General features: G+C 37.5%; 1 protein-coding gene across 1 annotated transcript; it reads left to right on the plus strand.

Annotated features, from left to right (window-relative positions):
* Positions 1-1,070: 1,070 nt before the first annotated feature.
* Positions 1,071-17,616, plus strand: zgc:162944 (uncharacterized protein LOC569993 homolog). Its single transcript, XM_028799591.2, has 4 exons — positions 1,071-1,269; positions 3,583-3,754; positions 5,600-5,804; positions 17,372-17,616. Exons 1-4 carry the CDS (start codon positions 1,162-1,164, stop codon positions 17,562-17,564), a joined length of 678 nt encoding a protein of 225 aa, XP_028655424.1. The 5' UTR covers positions 1,071-1,161; the 3' UTR covers positions 17,565-17,616.
* Positions 17,617-25,411: the final 7,795 nt, after the last annotated feature.

Consider the following 25,411-nt stretch of genomic DNA (forward strand, 5'->3'; position numbering starts at 1 on the left):
ACTGCTTTGAGCAAGTCATGCTACTTAGCATTAAGCTGGTATACAAGTTAATTTTAGTATTAAAATAAAAGGATGTAAAATGAGACCCATGACAATGGGGATGCTACTAATTCTGGAGACTGGATAACTGCATTCATTTGTCACCATTTTTTTTTCAATAAATAATACAGGATTTCTTCTCATTAAAAGCGTGCTCTATGTGAGTAGACAGAAGTTCTCCCAGTATTCATACACGTTTTCTCTAAAAAACGCTACCTTTAAGATAGACTGGCTACTAGACTGTAGTGTGTATGTGGGGGCACTGAGCTGGACAGGTGGTGGCTTTTTTACTGTCTGGATAAGTCCAGCTTCTTAGAAATCCATTCTAGAAATAGCAATAACAGTAAGCAAGTACAGTGTCATCTGTACCGTGGTACAGTCTGGTGGTGGGACTTTTGAGGCTAGCTTTACGGATTTACAAAAAGCCTAGAGTGTGAAAAAACAAATTCCCTTGACTACAATTAGTAATTTTGTTTAATGAAGATTGCGTTTTTGCAGTTTTCCAAAACCAACTGCACCGAAAATCCAGAAAACATGACAACGTTTTCAACACATTACAGTTCTTCATCGATTGCGCCAAATTCAGATCCACCTGCCCCAGTTTAGTTGGCGTTAAACACCATCGCCGGGTGTTCTTACTCATTTAGAGTCAAAAAGAAACAAAATCAATTGTGGCAGGGAAAAAAACGGGGAGAACGATTACATTTCACAATGTCACTGGGTTGTATCCCGTTTCCAGCTCATGTTTGCTGGCAACGTTTGCAAAATGATGTTGACTGGACTCCTAAATAAGGCTGACTACTTTTAACTACTGTGGCAGGGTTAACATACGTTATTAAAGCTCACAGTATTCATTTAGCTAGTAAATTTGTGACATTTTCTCAGTTTACCTGCTTTCAGATAAACCTTCCGACTCCAGCATGCAGCGCCTGCCTGTAGCGTGTAGTAGTCATCATGCGCGAGCACGAGATGGCGCGCATCAATTGCGACTCCCTCGCGCCGTTGATTTACGCATGCGCGCTATTCGCTTACTTCCTTCTCTCTTCAGTTTAAAGCGCTAGTCTGTCCTGCTTTCTGCTGCGCTTTTTATCTTCTTCTTACACGGTGTTTTCCTTTTGTAAAATGGTGAAACGCGTAGCTGTGGTGTTGGCTGGCTGCGGAGTGTTCGACGGTAGTGAAATTCACGAGGCATCTGCAGTGCTGGTTCACCTGAGCAGGAGCGGAGCCGAGGTAAAGGGAATTTTGTGATGACCCGCTGCCCTTGTTCGTCGGTACTAATAAGGGGAAAGCCAGAAAACTGAGCGCTATTTATATCACAACGCAAGGTTTTTATGGTATACGTGTCTTTATACAGTTATATCTCTTAGTATGTCAGTGTTAAAAATATGCTGTTAAGATGTAGATACTTTGAATGTGCAGGAAACTTTACAATGTAAGTTTTAATTCTAAGTAAAATGCAATAGTTAACTCATTAAAGTTGGACATGCCGGTAAATTATATCCTGGATCATCTTGGGGATAGCAGTGTGAAGGTTTTTCCAGCCACATAAGTTTATGGTTTGTTTATTTAGTCGATGTGCTGGAGGTTGTTATTCACTTGCAGTGGAGTCTTTCTGGCAAAATGTATTGTTTCCATGTCGTCTATCCCATTTAGCATTAACTGATGGATAGGGGACTGAATTGATGTAAACTGGCCAACATTTTCCAATAGGATAATAAATACTGGTTTCTTTAATTACTAAATGGATACTTGTTTATAATATCGGACACAATGCACTTGAAAGTATCCGATTTAACACATCCTAAAAAATACAGTAGTTTTACCAAAAATGTTTGTAAAAGGAACTTTATCTTATACTTCCTCGAGCTGATCTCATAAAGACCAGTTGGGCCAATTTTTTTTTTTTTTTTGACAAAGTTTTTGTTGTTTGCATGCAGTATTTAAGATAATATCAGCATTTCACTACAGAAACTGATGTACAAGACTTTCTGTAAAATTTAGAATATACAGTACTCTACCAAATATACAGTTTGGTCCATAAGTATTTGGACAGAGACACAATTTTCATAATTTTGGCTCTGTACACCACAATGCATTTGAAAATAAGCAATCATTATGTGATTGAAATATATAATTTTAGCTTTAACTTACGGCGTTTACCTAAAATATTGTATGAGCACTTTAGGAATGAGCCCCCTATTTTAAGGGGCTCAAAAGTATTTGGACAAACTAACATAATCGTAAATGTAATGATCATTTAAAATATTTGGTTGAAGTCTGGAACCCATGGCCTTCTGTATGTGCTGGGTTTCCACCCTAGTGATGCGTTTCCAGGCCTTTACTGCAGCTGTCTTTAGGTGCTGCTTGGCCTTTCTGCTATCATTGTTGTCTTCGGCAGGAGTAATGCATGTCCAGTTGGGTTGAGGTCAGTTGATTGACTTGGCCGTTGAAGAATATTCCACTTCTTTGCCTTGAAAAGCATTTGGTTTGCTGTCAGAGTATGTTTTGGCTAATTGTCCATATGTCCTGTGTCCTGTCAGTTTTGCAGCATTCTCCTGAATCTGATAGTATAGCCCTCTGCACTTCAGAATTCATTCTGCTTCTTCTGCCAGCAGTCATATCATCAATAAACACCAGTGACTGACTTTTATTCACAGCCATACATGATTGTGCCATAAAACTGTCTCCACCTTGTTTCACAGATGATATGGTATCTATCGGATCATGAGCCTTTTCCTCTCTTCTCAATACTCTTCTCTTTCCAGCATTCTGAGTTATATTGATCTTAGTTTCCTTTGTCCAAAGAAATTTGTTTCAGAACTGGACAGGCTTATTAAAAATGTTTTCTGGCAAAGTCCAATCTGTCCTTCCAATACTTGTGGTAAACCCTCTGTCTCTGTCTGCTCTTGATTTTAGACTTTGGCAATGATAGGTCTACCTCCCAGAGAGTGTTTTTTGGTTTGCCTAAATGCTGTGAAGGGGAGTTCTTCACGAAGGACAGAATTCTGCAGTCATACAGCAGCGTTGTCTTCTGTGGTTTTCCAAACTTTCTGGTGTTGCTGAACTCACCAGTGTATAGGTTCTCTTTATGAATGTACCAAATGGTTGATTTAACCACTCTTTGTATTTCTGCTATCTCTCTGAAGGTTAGGTTTTGCTTTCACAGCCAAATGATGGACTGTTTTTACTTACATGGACAGCTCTTTGGACCTCATATTGAGAGTTCATACTTGGAATCAACTCCAGACCTTTTACCAGCTTAATAATTTAATGAAATAATGAGGGAACTGTTCCCACCTGACTAGGGAAAAACAGTCAAATGTCCGTATACTTTTGAGCCCCTGGAAGGGAGGGGCTATGCAGAAAAATGGCTGTCATACAGTATTTTGGGTAAACCCCTTAAATTAAAGCTCAACGTCTACACTTCAATCACATAATGCTTGCTTTGTTTAAATTGTGAAAATTGTGTCACTTTCCAAATCCTTAAGGACTTAACTGTAAGTTTGAGTTTTGAAGACAGTGAATTAATTTTTTTTCTTATAGGTGAGCATATTTGCTCCCAATATTGATCAGATGCATGTGATTGACCATGTCAAAGGCAATCCCACAGAAGAACAGAGAAATGTGATGGTGGAAAGTGCCAGGCTGGCAAGAGGTAATATCCACGACTTGGCAGAGCTGCAGGTGAACGAGTTGGATGCCATTATTTTTCCAGGTATGCAGTCACTCAAATGGGTGCTACTGTTCCCATTTTTTTGTTCTTTTTGTGTTTTAAAGAATACGCTTAGCTTCTTTAGCGTTAACATTTACAAAAATGTACAGCATATGCACCAGCTTCACTATCTGTGTCAACATCTGATGACCAATTAACATTGTCATCACTATAATGGTATGGTTTCATTTTGCTCTAAAACTGGCTTTACATTTTTTTTTTTTGACAGTCTATTGTGTGTTTTGGTTGAAGAGTCTACCGTCTCGTGAATATTGATGAGTTACCTTAGAATGGCAAAACACAGAAATAGTCATGATATTTGCAGCACAATGTTATTTTATCTACTAGATGGCAGCAGAATACTGTCCCTACTGCTGTTCAGTCTTAATACTGTACATTCAAACAATGCAGCTCTCTCAGAGTGACACTCATGCTTAACTGTATTTGCATAAATCCCAAGCCCAAGGCAGGCTCAGGGTTAATGCCAAGGAAGTTAAATTTATTTTGTGATGAGTGAGTGAAAGCAATGTTTAGTGTTTTGTTTTACAGGAAAGCACAGTGGTGCAGAGGTAGTGGTGCTGCTTCACAGTGGGGAGACCAGGGTTCATGTCCCAGGTCTTCCCTGCATGGAGTTTGCATGTCCTCCAAGCATCTACATGGGTTTTCTCCTGGGGCTCCGTTTTCACTCCACAGTCCAAAGATATGCATTTATTAGGTAGACTGGCAATGCTAAATTGCCCCTAGTTTGTGTGGTGTGTGTTTGAATGAGAGTGGGTGTGCCCTGTCTAGAGATTGTACTTTCCTTACTCCTTAATGCTTGTTGAGATGGACTTCAGCCCGTGAATGGATGGAGTCAGTAGGTCTTTATTCTTTGACATGTTAAGGCAAATGTGTGCAGATAGCAGTCAGCCAGCTTTCTTTTTACTTTACAATATGGCATGACTTAAGGAAGGAAAATTATATGCTATTGTATGTACTGTAAAATATGACAAGACTTTGATACTTGGAGAATGAGAAAATGTTTAGATTTTCTACATCTGTCCAACTGTCTACTCTGCTCCACCAAATGTGGCTGAGCTATTTAATGGGTAAACACTGAGATTTTCTAAAAGTACTAAAGTTGTTATCATATAGTAGATTAAGGTTAATCAAAAACTGATCAGTTAGTTATTAGATACCTTCAGCTGTTAATGAGTTCCAAAATACTTTGCAGGAAGTTCAGCTTAAATGTTATACCATTAAATATACTTTTTCTGTAGGTTAAAGCCCCCAGTATGATTTAAGCTCAGCTGTGGCAGTAAAAATGTATGGACTGACATTTTTTCAGTTTCTGTGTTAAAAGAAAAAAAACTTTATAGAGAAGTGTCTCCATTTTTCAAACACATTAGAGCAAAAAAAAAAAAAAGTTCTTGCACTAATAATTGCAAATGGAGATGTTCACTCTTATTGCTGATATTGTGTTTTGAATTAGGAGGTTGTTTAATTAAACATTTTTTTTAAACTACAGGTTATTGTATTTGTTTCTCTTGACTGAGTTGGACTGCAAATTGGGAGCATCTTGGGAATGTTTGATATAGTGCAGCTTGTTTTTTTATGTGGCCAGGCTGGATCAAGGCAGAAGCATTTCTAGAGAATACATCAAGCTAAATCATTTTTCTTTTGTTGAATGAAACACAGATTATATTGAAGCATAAGCTGATAATGAATGTGATTAAAAATACTATAATCCGTTTTACTTGTATATAAAAAAAAGTTGTGTTTTTCACCGATGCCTAAACTATGTCCGCGCTGTCACTATGGCAGATTAGCAAGAATCTTCAACTGTGGTATCTCTTTTTTGCATTGCAGGTGGATTTGGAGTAGCAAAGAACCTATGTTCCTGGGCAGTTGATGGAAACAAATGCACTGTAAATGACCTAGTCAAGTCAACACTGCTGGCGTTCCATAATGCAAAAAAGCCCATTGGTTTATGTTGCATCTCTCCTGTGCTTGCTGCCAAAGTTTTTCCTGGATGTGAAGTGACTGTTGGCCATGATACAAATTCAGATGGCAGGTAAAAATTCTGAGGAGTGGGGTTATTCTATTAGAAGAATGGAATTTAAAAATGTTGAAAACAGTGGAAGCTGCATGAAGCAGATACTGCTTTCCCACTGCATGTGTTTGAGCCAAGCACAATGTTAGTAATGGCAAGCAAATCAAAACAGATGTTTGCATATGTTATTCCATGAGAATGAGCTGTAACGATACTGTCATAAAGGTTACTTAACAGTTTACTGAAAGAATAGTAAAGAGTGGAGGATAATACTGCTGTATTTTATCATTTAACTTTTTTCTCCTTTATATTCATTCTGGTCTATATATTATTTTCACAATCTTGATAGCAATATACATTTTCACCTCCAGCAAAAATATGCCACATTTTACTGGAAGGAAAGATAATTATTTACACAGAACACTTCCACCATAATAATTTGGCTCAATATTTTGGAAATACCTTATTCTGAAAAGTCCAACATTTAGTGCATGTTGGATCATTCCCACTCTGAAGTTTCCTTTTCTTCATATATATTTGGAAAATATTTTAAATTCTTATTACAGATATCATGCAAAGGTAACATTTTTGAATTAGAATAATAAATCTATCAATATGTAAGACTTATTAAAGGAAGAAGAAATTGAAGATAGTGGAGTATTTGCAGAGACAAGCTGCAAGACATTTGTGTAAATAGATTTTAATTCTCTAGGAACAAAATTATTGAATTTATTTTTCTACATTGTTTATTTTCTTACATTTTTGCCTTGCTTCTTTTACTCCCTTATTTCTTTATTGTTTTTTTAAACTAGCAGAACAGCTTCAAGCTAGAATTCCAAAGAAAAGCGTGTTTGGTAGAACTGAAGTTAAAACTCGGCTTAACTAAGCCAACAAGCACGCAGTAGGACTGTGTTGCTCAGATTAAGTGAGGCACTCCAACTGTTTAGGTACACATCTTTAAATTTTGTGAGAGTTTGCCCAAATAAACACTAAAGTGTCTCCCATGGGTTTAGATTTTTAACACAGATACCTTAAAATTGTTCAGTGTGGATCCTTAAACTGTTACAATTGTAATTTTCACATAATGTTAACAGTGTTTATATTTTTGCGGTATAATTTATATAACCTTCTACATGATCACAGAGGCAATAAAGGCTCTACAGCTAAAACGTGTCTTTAACCTTCTTTCCTTTTCTGCTTGGAAATAACTTTCAACTGTTGTTTCCTAATAATGCTTTAGTACATTTTGAGTAGTAACTGGAAACCTCAATGTAAAATCAGTACATCCAAAAGCATTTGTTGATCTTACAGACATCATCTTTTGTAAACCTCGCTCAATTTCTGTCTTCCCAAATATGTTTGTTCTGTAGCATTAGCCATACAGATGTGAAAGATGCACAAGCCTTGGCGAAACAGTTTTCAAATCAAACAGGCCTTCTTTTGCTTTCTGTAATCATATGGAACTTTCGTATTAGTGGAATGAAGTAATGAAAGTAATGCATATAGAAGAAATGTAAAAGGCAATTTGATACTATATTTTAAAATATTTTTTATATTTTTATTTATAATATTTAAAGTTTAATTAAATTAGACTGATTCATTCAACTTTACTTTTCAGTTAGTATAATTTAACTAGCTAAATGTTTTCTGTGCAGTATACCGGTATATTGATGTAACTCTCATGACTTTCACATCAACAAATAACAAACCTAGGTTTTTGTAAATCAGTTTATGTAATGAAAGAATACAGAATCTCAGTATTTGCTGATTTAGGCAGCACAGATGCAATCTAAACATTACTGTGATAGTTTTATTACATTTTAAATACCATATAAAAAAGTAAATTATATATGTACACGTGGTAAGGTTAATCTGGTAAACCATGAACAACACTGGAAATAATTGGGGGGGGGGACACCCCCCAAATTAAACAATTTTGCTTATTAAAACACTAGGCCAGGGACAAGATCATGCCCGAAAATATCGGGTTATTATTTGTAATTATTTAGCACATATGAGCGTCATTATCATACACCATATTCAAACTCAGCTTTGACATTCCAAATCCATCTAATGCCATGTTTTTTCTTTTTCTACAACTTATCTTTCCCACATGTCTTCACTCTATAAAACACTTTCATTGTTTTGACTGGCTAATGCTACAAACATAAAGTAAAATACACCACCGTCAGCACAACACCACATGATTATTTAATGGGTCAATCCACCAAAACACTTAAAAATAGATGTTAGATTGGCATAAAATATAAATGTATGCTTATAAAATATCATAACTGTATCGCTAAGTTTAACAAGTTTTTCTTCACAGAAGCAACAGTGTTGTTGAGGAGTTTGTGAAAGGTAATAAAAACAAACAACCTTTAAAAAAATAATAAAAAAAAATTTAAAAACTGCCCCAGCTATGGCAGCAATTGAACAAGCATCAGGTTCGCATACAGTTACCAATGGTTAATATCTCCAATGACTGTTTATGAATGGTCTAATTTATGTAACTAACAGGCTAGCTAAGGTTAGCTACGATGTTCTGTTAGGAATCCGTTATGATTTGAAAGTGTGGTGGATCTGAAGAGAACAGTCACTGCATCAGAGCAAAATGAGTTTTAAATTGCTTAGATATGCAAGTCCATTATATGCTGCATGTACTTAAGATTTACTGTATTTACATCTGCACTACTAAAGTCCAGTGCCTCTGCGAGCACTAACGTTCAAGCAAAGAGAAACTGTAGTGTTTTATTAAAATTTGCCAACATCGCCACATAAACAACATTCACAGTAAGTCAACGGGCAAAAAAAAAAAAGAGAACTTTATTAATAAATATAATACCTCCTTGATTGCTTTGGTAGACACAGGTGCCTGTGCTCCCTTTCTGCAAAATTTTGCTTTAATTCTTTAAATAATTCCGGGCACTTTCTATATTAGTACTGCAGCTGATGGAGCACAACTATTTTAACTAGTCTGCTTTTTAAGATTTATAACCCTTAATTACTTCATTTTTGCTTTATCCGCAACCAAACAATACTGAGATGATCAACATTTAACTAAGTGAACTCAAACTCATTTCCTGGAGGAACACCATTTTTATTCTGGCCAATTTTTTAAATAGAAATTAATTCTTTGGCTCATGAAACAATTTATTTAATTGTACTGCTTGTTGGCACTCTCATTCTGCCATATCAGACATTTCCAAAATGTTTTTTTTTTTGGGAAGCACACCATCCAAATGTTTTGTGGACCAGTGTAGACCAATATTTCTTCAGAGCTTCACATTGTTCTTTGCAAATACTTTTCTGAAAAAGGTTGCATTGTAGCTAGACATCTGTAGACTAACCTAGCAGCTAACCTAGCAGTTATCAATAAAGAAAAATGAAGCAGCAAAACGTTCTGAATCTAAATAATCTAGTCATTTAAAATTAAGACAAAAGAAGTAAGCTACATTAAGAGCAGTAAAAAGGTCACTAATTAAGAAAGTGGCCAAAATGAAAATCTGCAACCAAAGGCGGCCTCCAAATCCCCTTAGTTTCTTGTGCATGACACTTCTCCAAACTCAGTCCCACTTCAGTTCAACCTTTGGTCACTATGCAGGACTCTTTCTTAAATTCACCTTGAAGTCAGTTAATCTCTTCACATTGCAATTCTTTTAATTTTTTATGTGGCCAATAATGTATGTTGCTTTTACCAGTGCTGTCAGGATGCTGGATATTATTTCTTCATGGCTACAGGATAACTTGCAGCACAGCTCCATTATCCAAGCCAGACATTTTTATATGTGTTTGGGGCATGGGGTTGTTGATTTTTAAAAATGTATTTATTTACGGAAGCTTTTGTAAAATTTTTAATTTCCCCTTGGTTTCAAAGTATCTATATATATATATATATATATATATAACTCTCTAAGCCACCGCCAGAGCGGCACGACACCCATGAAAGCACGCAGGAAGGAGCCACGCCCACACCCATGAAAGCACGCAGGAAGGAGCCGCGCCCACCAACTCTAAGACCATTGGATACGACGAAAACTCGCAGAGCCACGCCCACCAACTCGGACGCGACGCCTCGGAAAACACGCCGTCATTTCTGTTTGTCTGTGCTACAGTCCGCATGCAGCTCTGAGCCACATTGACTTTTCGGTTACGACGCACGATCCTTAAAACAATCCTTTAAAACTGAGGTTAAAACACAATGAAGGAAGCAGTGTTTAAAAACCAATAAGCCCAGTGCCTCTGTTTCATTAGCGTCTCATCTGCTTCACCGATGAAGGCCCTGCAACAGTCGAGACGCGCTCTCAGCAGCTGACCTTCTCTGTGCCTGACTCCACTATAGGCTGCAACAAAATTCTGAAAGTATGGGCGCATTTTTTCCACACAAGCTGTGTGTGTGGGTGGGTGGATGTTAGTTACTCAAAGGATTTCAAGATTTAATATGCACAAGCGGTAACACTGCAAAAGCAACCCAAACCAGAAAAGACGGCTGGCAAAAAGTGGCCGACAAATTACATGCGTGTGCATTGTACTTACTGAAAGCAGCGTTATGGATTTTGCAAATGTTCATTGTTTTCCCTCTGCTTAAAACACATTTAAAAAGCAGCGTGATTATGCAGCGTATACTGTGCTGCGGGTTGGTATGCAGCGTGTAAAACAGTTTGTTTGTCGCGGATAATTTGCCTTTTACTATTACACGAAGGCAATTTCCTGTTAATACTTCGTTACATTAATGTAGCGGTGTTCTCAGTATTCAAAGCGCTATCCACACAGGGAGGAAACGGGAAGCGAAACCACAATCTTCCACAGTCTCCTTACTGCAAAGCATCAGCACTACTACAGCGCCACAAGGCAGTTAAAGAATACACCGGGCTCGATTTTCTTATCACTTCTGTTTACAGAGATCGGGTCGTGGATAGCATTGTTGCAATGTTACTTTTCATGGCGGCTTATTACATTATACAGATGTTTCACATCTTCATTTTTTCCCCTGTGCTTAAAAGACATTAAAAAAAAGTGTTTCTCAACTGTGACTCTGGAACATCTCAGTACGCAAGATATATTAATTATTATATTAATTGTTATATTAATTATTGTGTTTCAGAGACATTCTTGAAGGGTGAAGACAAAATGTTAAGATGAGCTCTTCTGCACAGCACTGTACAGCTATCACAGTAGGCAGGCATCCCTCGTCAGCAGGTCTGTTGTACTGACAAGAGACAACTTCCTGCTATGCACGTAACAGTACAAGCAGGCTTGCTATTGAGAATGAATGGGAGTAGCGAGGGGCGGTTCACCACCCACCCACCACACAGTCACCTCCTCTACAGTATGCAGCCTGCATCCGCCCACCGAGCGCGAACAGGGTGCGGCCAAAGGTGTGTAGTAAATTGCCCACCACCGCCCCCATTCAACAGGCAGCCACCCGAAGCACACAACAATGCTACCCCCCGCCGGCCCGTTCAGCCACAACCGGGTCACCGCTTGCAGCATTACCAGCCGCCCACCGAAAACGATTAGGGGGGGAGCCGTGTGTAGTGGGAGGACAGTGAAACGCCCTACACCGCTCCATCCAGTCAAGAGCAGTAGCTGCGGCGGCGTAGTGGGTGGACAGCGAACCGCCCCATTAAGCCTCAGTCCTGCACACGAGCGATAGCTGAGGCCCCAGTAACTATGGACCATGGGTCACCATTCGCTTGCCGCCGGGAGCTGCCTGAGGGACACTATACTGTGCGAGCAGCAAAAATCACACCCCTCCAGCCACTACTTGCAGCGTCCTCCGTGCCAAAGATGACGGAGCGGCAGTTAATGAGGCGCATGCGTCACAGCTGCGGCCTCGTTCGTAAGTCATAGGTCGGATGTCCGTAACCAGGGGACTACCTGTATATAATTTTAGCCTAGTCAGATCAATGATCAATAATGAAGGGACAATTAGCCAAGACTTCCTAGGATTAATTGCTCTGGGCAAAACTGCCATGAACAGCTTGGACAACATTCAAGTGCAGGGAAGTGACTCTATGCTGAAAAAAGTCTGACTCGTACAAGTCATTCTATTCTTAGTCACATCATATGGATATGAGAGTTGGAGGGTGAAGAAGGTGGACAGAAAGAAAATTGAGGCCTTTAAACTGCAGTGCTGGCAAAGAATCCTGGAAGGCCCAGAAAACAAATGTGTGGGTATTGCAGCAGAACAAACCAAAGATGTCACTGGAAGCTCAAATGATAACCGAAACTCTTACTTCGGATACATCATGCCGACAGACCAGGCACTAGGAAAAAAACATGCTCAGCAAAGTCGAAGGTCAACACAAAAGAGTAAGTGGTTCGACACAGTTACTACAGCCACAGATGCCCCATTATAAAGTCTTAGCTGGCTGACAGAAGACGGGACGCTTTTCAGGGCAACCATCCATATAGCAGTCTTGAGTTAACATCAACTTGATACCACCTTACTATTTAGGTATAAATTGCCTGTTAATTTCAGTTGGTAGGGGCACAAATGACCTCTTAATAAAAATTTCATACTTGTGACTATTATAATCATATTCATTATAAAACCTCCTCTGAAATCTTTACCCAGCTTATTAAAATCTCCATATTTGTAGTTACAGTGCCTTGAAAATTATTCCGGTCCCAAAATAATTTTTACATTACTTACAATGTATTTACATTTTCTCCATCTCATCTATGAAACAGTGTACCATCACACCTGATCAAAAGAAACAAACCCTAAATCTTTCAACAACTTGGTAAAAAATGAAAAAAAAAATCTAAATTGTCACATTTAAAAACTACTCCTGCCCTTTGTAAATATATGCAATGTTTGACCTTAATGTATTGAATTTATTGATGGTTGTTGCTTGTGCAAGAAATTGGTGGATCACCTGTTCTTGATTGATTTGTAAAGAAATCCCATCTCTCTCACTGAGGTCCAACAACATGATACAGATTTCCCATGAAAGCAAAGAGGAGGGATACAATTATTGAAAAGAATAAATCTGGCAAGGGGATCAATGGAGCTCAGTCCATCATGCAGAAGTGAAAAAAGTAGTAGACTATAGCTACACTGCCCAAGTACTTGCCTGTAAAGAATCTGTAAAACATCAGCTGAAATAAACTGCAAAGATGTTGTGGAAAGTCTTGTAGACTGAAGAGACTAAAGTGGAACTTTTTGGCTTGAACACTATGCGGAATGTGTGGTAGAAATCAAACACTGCACATCAGCCAGATTAACAACATACTCCCTGTAAAATGGGATGGCATATGTGGTTGACATTTCAGGTTTTAAAGTGTAATTTCTTATTGGCTTATAATTGTTTTTCTTTATGGGGCAACACTTTAAAAGTGTCCTATTTGCAAATAAAATTCCCAATCAAATTGATCAATATCCCAGATTGTAACAATCATTTGTAGGAAAAAAAGTGTTGGGGGACAAATTCTTTTTCAACGCACTACCAAAAAAAAAAAAAAATATTTAAAATATTTAAAAATTTTAAACTATTGATATTTTAATTTTCCATTTCTTTCCTTCCTTTGTTACTCCTGTCTCTGCTTTCAGTTTGCTTTTGTGAAATCCATGAAGTTTGAAGATCATTCCATTATTTCAGTATTAAGTATTCTAAGGTACTTGGAAAGGTACCAGAATTGGCTTGAATTCCAGTAATGTGCTAGTAATTAAAGAGTGACGTGAAACTTATGTGATTTCACTGTGCTTTGTTACATTTTAGTTCTACTAATGAACACTCATCTGGGCTCTGGTTTTAGTGGTAAAGAAAGTAGTATCAGTCCCACAATTGTGCACATTATGATTCTGCACTGCTGTTAGATATCTCATCATCAGACTGGCATTCTTTGTGCTTTTAACAGCATTGTAAGTTTAGTCGGACAAATGTCTGACTAGTGTGTACACTTTTGTACAAATATACAGGGCAACTTTTTTATCACAGGTATAGACTAATGGCAGCTGCAGAGATATCACTTGACTTTTTGCTTGCTACAATTGTAGCTGGCACTGCCTATATGAAGGTTTTTTTTGTTTTGTTTTTTTTTTTTATTCTCTCAGCATTTATATTGGTTTTCCCTGTAGATTCAAACATGTACAGGTTAGGTTAATTGATGACTCTAAAATGTCCCTGTATGATCAAATGTAGATGTGTGTACAAGTGTGACCTGCAATGGAGTGGCTCCCAGTCCAAGATTGGTTTTTCTCCTGTATTCATTACTGCATGGATATGCACCAATTCTTTGTAACCTCAAACTCTATAAGTGGAATAAGAAAATGGATGGGCAGACATATGCGCAGCTGTTAAACTGACTAATTATGGTATTTTTTTAATGGTAGCACTTCATCTCTGTATCATTATATATTTCCTCATATAACAGGGAGACTCTGCAAACTGTAATTCACAGCTGATTGGTTTCATCATAGTGTTGTCAATTTACTAGCCAGTCCAAGTTTTCTATGAAACAGCATTGAGAGCTTTTGGCTAAATATTCAAATGAGAAATTTAATTTTAGTTTATAGTTTTCATTTGTTTTATTGTGGAAAAGATTTTGGGGACACTTGTCCTTTAAAATATAAATTCCCATAGTACCTGTTATGTGTTCTTTTTATATATATATATATATATATATATATATATATATATATATATATATATATATTTGCCAGTTCTTAAATTTTACGAATATACAGTTCACTGTTGCAGTGCTCATGAACCTGGGATGGTGGTCCACTGTAAGCAGTTTCTTCAGACTTCACTCAAATATGACTATCACTGTAGCCTTCCTATTCGGAGTGTTCTCTCTCCCTCATCCTTGATTTACTTAGATGAGAAAGAAACTTGGTTCCTAGTCCTTTGCAGTAAAATGGAATAAACTTGCAGACAGGAAAGCAGGCTTTCATAAGTTTTTTTTTTTTTTTTTTTTAAATATTTTAAGCATCATTCACAAAGAGTGCCATAATCAAAAGCAAATATAGTGGTTACTCATTACACCTGGATTGTCTTGTTCTTCAGTAAGTAGGTGAAGATCAGCAGATGGTGTTCCTTGCCTTGTAGTTACTTGAAAACTTCAATAATAACTCAAAGCATTCTCATTTTTTTTCCCCTCTCCCCCTACTTTTTCTGTCTTCATTTATCTCTGATCAACTCTTTCACTGATCCAGTAAAGCAGAGGTCCTCAATCACGGTCCTGGAGGGCCACAGTGGCTACAGGTTTTTATTCCAACCCAGTTGCTTAATAAGAAGCACTTATTGCTGAAATAACACTTCTGCTTCACTTTAGTTGTCTCGCTCGTTAAGATTTTGAATCCTTTTATTGCTTATTTTAGTCTTAAACAGTTGCATGCTTGGTTTTTAATTGCTCCTAATTAGCAATGAGATGCAAATGACAAAAGAGACCAGTATTTCTCCATTTAGCTTGTTACCATTTACACCTGTGAATACACCATTGGTTTTAATTAAACACTTGGAAGGAAAGTGAAGAGAAAAATGTGAAGGACTGAGAATTACTCCTCCATTGTAGACTTTTGGATGATATTCTTAGAAAGGGGTGAAAAAAATCTAGGATATGAGAATTACCTGGCATGGCAGAGTTAAAGCACTAACAAGCCATGAAATTAAATTATTGGCAAGAATTTCTTTCTAATTAAGCAACCGGGTTAGAACAGAAACCTGGACTGTGATTGAGGTGAGGACCCCTGCTATAAAGCATGGGTTGCCAGCTGTGGCCCTGGAGGACCACCGTGGCTGCAGGTTTTCTTTCAAACTTTTTTTTTTTTTTTTTTTTTTTTTTTTTTTTTTTTTTAAAACGAGTGACCTGTTTGTGGTAATTAACTTCTTGTGAATTCATTTTAATTGAATTGCTTCTTTAAGCTTTGTTCCCCCTAATTTCTTCACCGTTCCTCAGAATTGCTTCATTTCTTTCCTTAAGTGGCACCCAAACAGAAATGAAACCAGAAGTGAGTGAGCCAACAGAAGTTCATCTAAGTCAGGGCCTCAAACTCCAACCAACTTCACTCCAAGCAGTTGTGTAATGAGGTGCTGATTCTTGTCATTAATTAAACTTGTTTTTTAATTCCATGGCTTGTTGCTGCTCTCATTGTGCATTAGCAGACATTTCTGAAATTGTTGATTTTATGTTTCTAAGAGGACTGTTTTGGGGACCTGAGCAGATCAACATTTCTGAGACCTTCATCTTTCTTTATTTTCAGATATTGTATGATGGACACCAGTTGTTTTGGCTCATTTTGTATCTCATTATTGTTTGGCTGCTAATATAGGAAAAAGAAACAATTAAGTGGTCTGAGCCTTCAAGAGCAAGTCAATTCAGATTAATACAAAAGACGTTAATTAGCAGTAAAAAACGGGTCACTAATTAAGAAAAGGATTAAAATGAAAACCTGCAGCCACGGTGGTCCTCCAGGACCAGTGTTGGTCACCCCTGCTATAAAGCTCCTTGCCATTATCTGAAGTTCATAAAACTAAAACCATGTTTCCATAATAGGCTGCTTTAGCTCACACTTCTTACATCATAAATGGGAGCTAATAATATGACATGCTTGTATTACTTACAAACAGATTATAAAACCTTTATATACATTATTGTATTAGTTCTGCATTATACATTTGATTTAAAACCGTTTTCTCCTGTCAACAAACATGAACACAGCAATAGTTTAGACTTACAATATAGTAAAGCTTGTTACACTTTTTACTTAAAGTAATTATCGAAGATATTTAGGTAATTCTTTGACAAACACAAAAGCATCAATAAACAAGGTACAATTTTCAGTAGCCGAGTAACATAACATGCTGTTTCACATAACATGCTTTTTAACATAGAAAAGGAGTAAAGTCCCCTTATAAAAGTACACACTTTAAATGTTATAACAGAAGTTCTGCTCCTTCCTCCAACATCATAAGATTAAACAAAGGCAGAGTACAGTGAATAGGAGTGTACATTGTCAGAGAAACGTTGGTGTCCTACATAAAATCCTATTGCAAACATTTGTAATCATGTTAAACACACAGAAAAAATATAAATTGTGCTTTTCCAGTAATTTTTCTCCAATTCATCCATGCTGACTGCCACATTTTTTATTTAAACCATGCCTATTTACCCTTTATTCAAAATTGAAAGTATAATTTCAGTCTACATGTATTTTTTAAGTGCACCAGTGGATGTCACTTTTATTCTGCAAAATCTAAATATTCAAGTGGTTTCATAGCAATAGCATTTTCTAGGAATGCCTACATAGTGTTAAGCCTGCTAAACCTAACCTCCGTAAACTAAATGTAGAGCATAGATCATTTACAGATGTTTTTCTTTTACATACAGCAGTTTATATGTTGTAGGTGGGAGACAATTACAAGTTATGCTGTATTTACAGGAATATTTGCATGAAACACAGAACAAAACTGTTGATTTATTAATTGATTAATCTTTATAAATTAGGCATTCTGTTTTAATCATTCTCTCTCGCCCCCTTACTGTCAATATTTCATAACTTCTCCTTTGGGATGTTTATAGCATTAGTGTTTCAGTGTGCCTAGAACAGAATGAATGCTTCTCTCTTTATTATTAAGGTTTCCTGATTGCTCAACTGCATCTTCAATAGAAGAACTGGGATGTAAGCATATCTGCAAGAACGTCAATGAAGCTCACGTTGATGAAAAAAATAAGATCATTACAACCTGTGCTTTCATGTGCAAAGCCCCTTTACATGAAATATTTGATGGAGTTGGAGTAATGGTGCAAGAAGTGCTAAAACTTGCTTGAAACTGTACTGTACTTGAAAATTTTTAAATAAAATTGTCAGTGCTTCAGACAATGTTTCTCTATTTAATGTTTTGCCTGTTTATTAATTTTGAAAATGTAAAATTTATCATATAATAACTCGCATCCTATAAAGGAAAATTGTGCTGACTCTGTCGTTCACTAAAGGAAATTTTTTAACCACTTATGTTTTGTTTTTATTTTTGTTTTTATTTTTTTCTGGATCAAAGAGCTAGTTGTAGTCTGCTCTCTCTCTTTTTTTTGTCCTTCTCGCTGTCTGTCCTTTTTGATTTCTCCATCTTCTTCACAATCTCTCATTAAGTTTAAACTTTGTTATTCCTCTAGCTCATATCTTTAATTTATAGATGAAAGAATTTTAAACATCACGTCAGTGAGTACGGCATGTTTACTCAACTTGATAATGCAGTGGAAAGTACTGGGAAGCACAATTCTTGACTTTATCAAAAAGAGACTCTGCATCTTCTCTGCAAACTCTCTTCAAAACAAATGTGGAGTTAATTTGCATCAATGCCATGACCACAGGTAACTTAATCTGGGCAATTAGTAGTCCCGAAAAACTGTACAGCATTCAAGTAAATCACCAGAAACCTAAAAATTAGCAGAAGAAAAACTATTCATTTAATTTGGAGGTTCACGTCCATGTTGAGAGACATAAATGCCTATTAGGAAGCCTTGTGAGTGATTGGGTATATGGTATACCGCACTGTGGAGATGAACATTTCTGTAGAGTTAGTCTTGGGTTTTTATGTCAGCCAATTTTATGGTGAAAGGCACATTTTTAATTGTATTTTACGTGGAGCTGTTCTTTTAATATATACACAAAAAAGCAATTTAATTTACTTACAATCACAAAATTAATTGTCTTTCTATTTTCTTTATGTTTTAATTCTTTTGTCTTTTTCATTTTATTCCCTTTGTGTATTTTGATGATGAGCAGTGAACGGTTAAGAAGATACTGGTGAAGACAATTGTGAATGATTAAGGTATCCAGTGTCCATCCTGCTCCTGCTTAAATACTTAAAACCTTTAAATAAAATGAGAAGGCAAACTCTGTACAAGCAAGATAATGAAAAATGTATACATCTCTGCATGTAAAAAAAAACACATTTGTTAAATTAAAGCAAACTTGATGGAATATAGTTGGGTCCATAAATTTTTGGACAGAGACAACTTTTTGTTCTAATTTTGGTTCTGTACATTACCACAATGAATTTTAAATGAAACAACTCAGATGCAGTTGAAGTGCAGACTTTCAGCTTTAATTCAGTGGGGTGAACAAAACGATTACATAAAAATGTGAGGCAACTAAACCATTTACACAATCTCTTCATTTCAGGGGCTCAAAAGTAATTGGACAAATTAAATAACTGGAAATAAAATGTTCATTTCTAATACCTGGTTGAAAACCCTTTGCTGGCAATGATAGCCTGAAGTCTTGAACTCATGGACATCACCAGATGCCGAGTTTCCTCCTTTTTAATCCTCTGCCAGGCCTTTACTGCAGCGGCTTTCAGTTGCTGTTTGTTTGTGGGCCTTTCTGTCAGAAGTTTAGTCTTCAACAAGTGAAATGCATGCTCAATTGGGTTAAGATCAGGTGACTGACTTGGCCATTCAAGAATTTTCTACATCTTTGCTTTAATAAACTCCTGGGTTGCTTTGGCTGTATGTTTTGGGTCATTGTCCATCTGTATCATGAAACGCTGCCCAATCAATTTGATTGCATTTAGCTGGATTTGAGCAGACAGTATGTCTCTGAACATCTCAGAATTCATTCGGCTGCTTCTGTCCTGTGTCACATCATCAATAAACACTAGTGTCCCAGTGCCACTGGCAGCCATGCACGCCCAAGCCATCACACTGCCTCCACCGTGTTTTACAGATGATGTGGTATGCTTTGGATAATGAGCTGTTCCATGCCTTCTCCATACTTTTTTCTTGCCATCATTCTGGTAGAGGTTGATCTTGGTTTCATCTGTCCAAAGAATGTTTTTCCAGAACTGTGCTGGCTTTTTTAGATGTTCTTTAGCAAAGTCCAATCTAGCCTTTCTATTCTTGAGGCTTATGAGTGGCTTGCACCTTGCAGTGCACCCTCTGTATTTACTTTCTTGCAGTCTTCTCTTTATGGTAGACTTGGATATCGATACGCCTACCCCTGGAGAGTGTTGTTCACTTGGTTGGCTGTTGTGAAGGGGTTTCTCTTCACCATGGAAATGATTCTGCGATCATCCACCACTGTTGTCTTCCGTGGACGCCCAAGTCTTTTTGCGTTGCTGAGTTCACCAGTGCTTGCTTTTTTTCTCAGCATGCACCAAACTGTAGATTTTGCCACTCGTAATATTGTAGCAATTTCTCGGATGGGTTTTTTCTGTTTTCGCAGCTTAAGGATGGCTTCTTTCACCTGCATGGAGAGCTCCTTTGACTGCATGTTGTCTGTTCACAGCAAAATCTTCCACATGCAAGCACCACACCTCAAATCAACTCCAGGCCTTTTATCTGCTTAATTGATAATGACATAACGACGGACTTGCCCACACCTGCCCATGAAATAGCCTTTGAGTCAATTGTCCAATTACTTTTGAGCCCCTGAAATGAAGGGATTGTGTTAAAATAATGCTTTAGTTGCCTCACATTTTAATTCAATTGTTTTGTTCACCCCACTGAATTAAAGTTGAAAGTCTGCACTTCAACTGCATCCGAGTTGTTTCATTTAAAATTCATTGTGGTAATGTACAGAACCAAAATTAGAACAAAAAGTTGTCTCTGTCCAAATATTTCTGGACCCAACTGTATTTTCACATTAGTGCAGTAATATTATCATAGTCCCATTAAAAGCACAAATGGTTGAAACACATTTGTAAGCACAGGTGCTACAAAGCTGAATCTGAGACCACAACATTTTGAGGTTCAGTTGGTTACATTTATTTATTTGTTTAATAATTTTATATGCACCGAGGTGTGTGCCACTGGTGGTCTGCAGCCAAACTCTGAGTTGTCTACGTGTCTTAAAACACTTTCTCTAGTTTCTGTCTTTTGCACCTAATGTGTCAAGTTAATTCTTGCCCCTGAATACTCGGTATGAGTTGGAGAGCTCATCTACAGCATTGTGCTCAGTGCTCGACTTGTACTTGGTTCAGGGTTAGTTCTCTTTGCCTTGTGCCCGATTGCTTTGGCTTTTTTGACCTTGTAAAAGCCAAATGGCAGGTTTAGGAAATCGATAGATATTTTTTTAATTAAGCCGCATTGGTGGGTTTTCAACAGTGAACTGCCCATTTAATGTCCGACACAACATCTCCATGATGTTCAAGTCAGTACTTTGACTAGGCCAATTCAAATCCTTAATTTTGTTTTTTCAACCCAAGCCATTTAAAGGTGGACTTGCTCTTGTGCTTCAGAGTGTTGCTTTGCTGTATAATCCAATTGCACTTGAGTGTCAGATCTCAGACTGATGACTAGACGTTCTGCTTCCGTACTTTCTGACATAGAGTTCAATTTAGTTATGGAAGCAAAGCATCCCTACACCATCACACTACCATTATCATGTTGGACTGTGGAATTGATGTTTTTACTGTGGAAAGATTTATCTTTATGCCAGATGTATTGGACCCATGTCTTCCAAAACGTTGTACTTTTGACTTATCAGTCCACAAAACAAATTTATTCCAAATGTTTCGAGGTTAATCAAGGTGTTTTTTGGCAAATGTTGTATGAACCCTTGCTGTTCCTCTTATTTAGCAATTTTCCAATGGATGCCCTTTTGGCCCATTGTGTTTCTCATGGTGGAATCATGAATGCTGACATTAATTGAGCTGAAAGAGGCCTGCAGTTCCTTAAATATTCGTCTGGGTTCTTCTGTGACTTTCCAGACACGTTTTCTATGTGCTATTGGAGTAATTTTGCTAGGCAGAGCACTCCATGGCACATTTGCCACTGTTCCAAGTTCTCTCCATTTGGAGACGATGGCTCTCACAGTGCTTTACTGGAGTCCCAAGAAATTGGAGATTACTTTGTAACTCTTCACTAGCTGGTATACAGCTGACTTTCTCATTTCTTCTAGAATGTATTTTGATTGTGGCGTAGTATTCTGCTTGTTGAGACATTTTAGTCATATTTGTGTAGCTGGAAAGGTCCTATTTTAGTGATGTTTAGATTAATAGGGCAGGCAGTAATCAAGCTTGTGTGTTCCCAGCCTAATTTAACCAGTTATCATTTAAATTGGGTTCCTTGGTTGGTTGAGTGACTAAACAGGAGGATATCACATGGGTGATATAGGCATTGGTGAACTTTTTTCCTTCAGTGAATTAAATGATCATTTAAAAACTATATATTGTGTTTACTCAGATTCTATTTTGTATTAGAATAAATTTGCTTGGAGGTTAGAAATAATTAACTGTTATGAATAACCATAAATAAAGGAAATCAGAAAGGGGCAAATACTTTTCCACAGCACTGTATACACTATTTCTTTGCATTACTGTGCACCACCAAAAGGTCAAATTGTGGTTTGCATCTATCAAAACTTGCTCAGCTTTGCTAATTATTAATTTGCATGACTATTTATTTGCATTACTTTGCACCACCAAAAGGTCAAATTGTGTTTTTCATCTAGCAAACTGTGTGCCATTAAAATAAGCATAGCGATCTTTAGTCCTGTGTGCAACTGATTACATGCATGAATTCTGCGTGTGTCTGCCTGTCATTTAGTATTTAATTAAAGATCTCCAGTGGAAACAATAAAAAAAAAATCCCCTGCCTCATTTCTTGTCACGTTCAGGCATTTTGTTTGAGCCATCAGATGTCTTCTGGTCACAATCATAAATTTGCCTAAGTGACAGAAATGAAATTTGAAGCTCCTTGGCACTTGGAGAACGCATGTCCTCAGTCTGTTCTGCAGCTCTCAAGAAACAGGAGAGGGCAGCCACTAAGTAGCAGTAGGGGTGGGATTGGGGGCTTCTTGTGTGTGAGAGAAGAAATCCAGTGATGTGCACAATGTTTTGATGTGTCATCATGTGGAAAATTTGCAGCATGTCATTTTTAGAAAACACACTGTACTCCTACGCAGCGATGTGAACAAGAGGCATAAACTGAATTGACTTGACAGGAGTGCGACAGACTGTGCAGCTGAGGCAGACTAATACTTTTGGACTCTTCCAGTACCCTTCAAGATGTGTATTAAGTATAGGCAAAGGTACATTAAAAGTCGTACTATCAAACAGAGAAGCAAATCCACCAAATCACCATTTTTTGCTTAATTCAAGTAGAACCAATTGGTCTCTGCCTTTACGCCTGTCTGTGTACCATAGTTGTAGGCCCTCTTGTGATGCCTTGTTAAGGTTTTCAGTAGCACTCATATGCAAGATTATCCCATCTCATGCTATAAATGCTTCTTAAAATTCCAGTAAATTTACAAAACAGGCTTTTGCTTATGGAGGAATGTTTTGGGCAAAATTAAATACACAAATAAGTAAAAGTACTGTGGTATGTAATAATAAACAAATGATAACAACGTGAAGTGTGATTATTAATAATTACGAGTCACTGTTACATATTCCTTTATGTATTTAACTATTTCTTCATTTATTTCTGTGATACCACACACACCATTAAATAAGTCCTTAAATCAAACGTGAGAGGGCGTGTTCTAGCGACTGCTAGTTTTTGATTGGTGAATAGTCTTCAGGCCTGACGAATGAGGTTTGCTTGACCTGGGAATCCTGTGGTATGTGTCTACACTCAAAGGCCTGCCTGTGCAAATCGAATACGAGTGCAAGAAAATGTTACCTACGGTTACTGTGGGAATCTGCGAGTTTAATTCCAGAAACTCCCAATTCATCACTAGGAAGTTTGTGTCTGAGATGTCTGCTGTGACTGTGACGCTTGATGGCTAAAGGGTTCCCTGTATGTCCACTCTACCGACAAGTCACCAATCAAAAACCAGTACTCGCTAGAAGCCACCCTCTCAACTTTGACAAGCATTGTGTGTGTTGTCACTGAAATAAATAAATGAACTAATTAAAAAAATACAAAAAGAAATAAGCAGCCAAAATCATATTATGGGATGCATTTCATTTATACTCAAGTTTTATCTTGTTATTTACTTTTTGTAACATGCTTGTATTTATTTTCTTTTTCTTTCTTTTTCTAAAATATTCCTCCATTCTCACTTATTTAAACCTGTGTGGATTGCCCCTTAACTGAACTGCAATGGGTTGTTTTTTCAATATTGTTGTTTATGATTATTGTAACATTTTTTATGTCATAAACGAGTACCTAACGGTCTAATAGCTGCATACTCTCATAATGCCTTAAGAACATTGCTGTGGGTCAGAACACCTGTGATGGTAACATGAGCTTCTCTGGAGACAAAGACTGAACAAGCCTGATTCTTTAGAGTAACAATTCTTAAACTTTCTTTGTCACGACTCAGTTTTTCCTATTGTGACCCGTAATTGCCACAGAACAGTGATCAATTATAACGCCGTTCCCTAGAAACATCATTTTTCCCCCTTGGAGAATTGCTAGTAGTCGTCGTCAAGGGGTTCTGTTTCAGCCATGAAAGCAGTGACCCATCGATGGGGTTTTACACAAACTATTCGCGACCCTGTCTAACTTCAATTGTAATGCAGTTGGATGTCGGAGCTGGGAGTGAAGTCACATCCAAATTGACTGCGTTCCAGTAAAACATTCAGAAAATCAATATGGATGCATCCAGGGAAACTGTATTGTGCTTGCTCTATCGGAATACATAGCAGTCAATAACAATACAATATGTGGTATTTTGCATATCCAAACACAATAGCACCATGGAGAGTTCTGTGTGTACGACTGATTTAATGAGACACAAACAGACAGAAATGCTAATAAATGGTATAATACTACATAATTCACTCACATTTGCGGTGTCCATTGTCATTTTGGATTGACATCTTGATCTGAAGTCACACAAACACATGCTGGACAGACCAGCCCTGAGCTTCTGAGTTGGAAATTCGCCTTAAGGGAGTGTTCCAGTTGAAAATTCTGTCAGGAACTCAGAAATGACTTACCACTTCTAAAGGAATGCAGCATAATTCATTGCTCAGTGCGACCTACTGCTTTGAACTAATGGGTCTTACACTTTTAGGTAAAGCATGAGGAATGTAGCCATTTTCCTGTAGTGTGGTGGTGGCGGTCAATGTACATTTGCCTTTTTTTTTTTGTGTCTTAGAGACCCAGAATTGCTGTTGACCATCATCCTCATCCCCTTTTGGAGAATTGCTGACAAATGTTGTAGCGGAGCAATGCAATTTGCTTTAACTACCCCCGACGACCCATCACAGGCAGGGCCGGATTTTCCTATAGGCTAACTAGGCTTCAGCCTAGGGCCTCAAGATCAAGAGGGGCCTACATTCAAATTGTTAGCAAAATTAAAATGACACTATTCTAAAAACAGTGAACACTAAAACACTGAACCGAAAATAAGGAGAAATTCTACGCATATGACTAATAAACAAATATAAAAATGTATTGGTTAAGATTAACACGTATTACATATTTTATTATCTCTCATGTAATTTACAGACTTAAAAATGGAAGGTGAAAGGGCCTCATAAGTGGAATAGCCTAGGGCCTCTTTTCATATAAATCCGACCCTGATCACAGGACAGTCTGCAAACCATATGCTGACATTCTCCATTAAAGTGCTATTGTGAATCATGGACTCTGCACAACCCAAAATGGGTTGTAATCCATAGTTTAAGAACCTATGGTGTAGATCAGGGGTCCCCAACCACCGGTCCGCGACCCACTACCGGGCCGCGAGAGAACTGCCGGCAACGGAGACTCACTCAGAC

This window comes from Erpetoichthys calabaricus, chromosome 4 (genome assembly GCF_900747795.2).
Source record: "Erpetoichthys calabaricus chromosome 4, fErpCal1.3, whole genome shotgun sequence".
Classification (NCBI taxonomy): domain Eukaryota; kingdom Metazoa; phylum Chordata; class Cladistia; order Polypteriformes; family Polypteridae; genus Erpetoichthys; species Erpetoichthys calabaricus.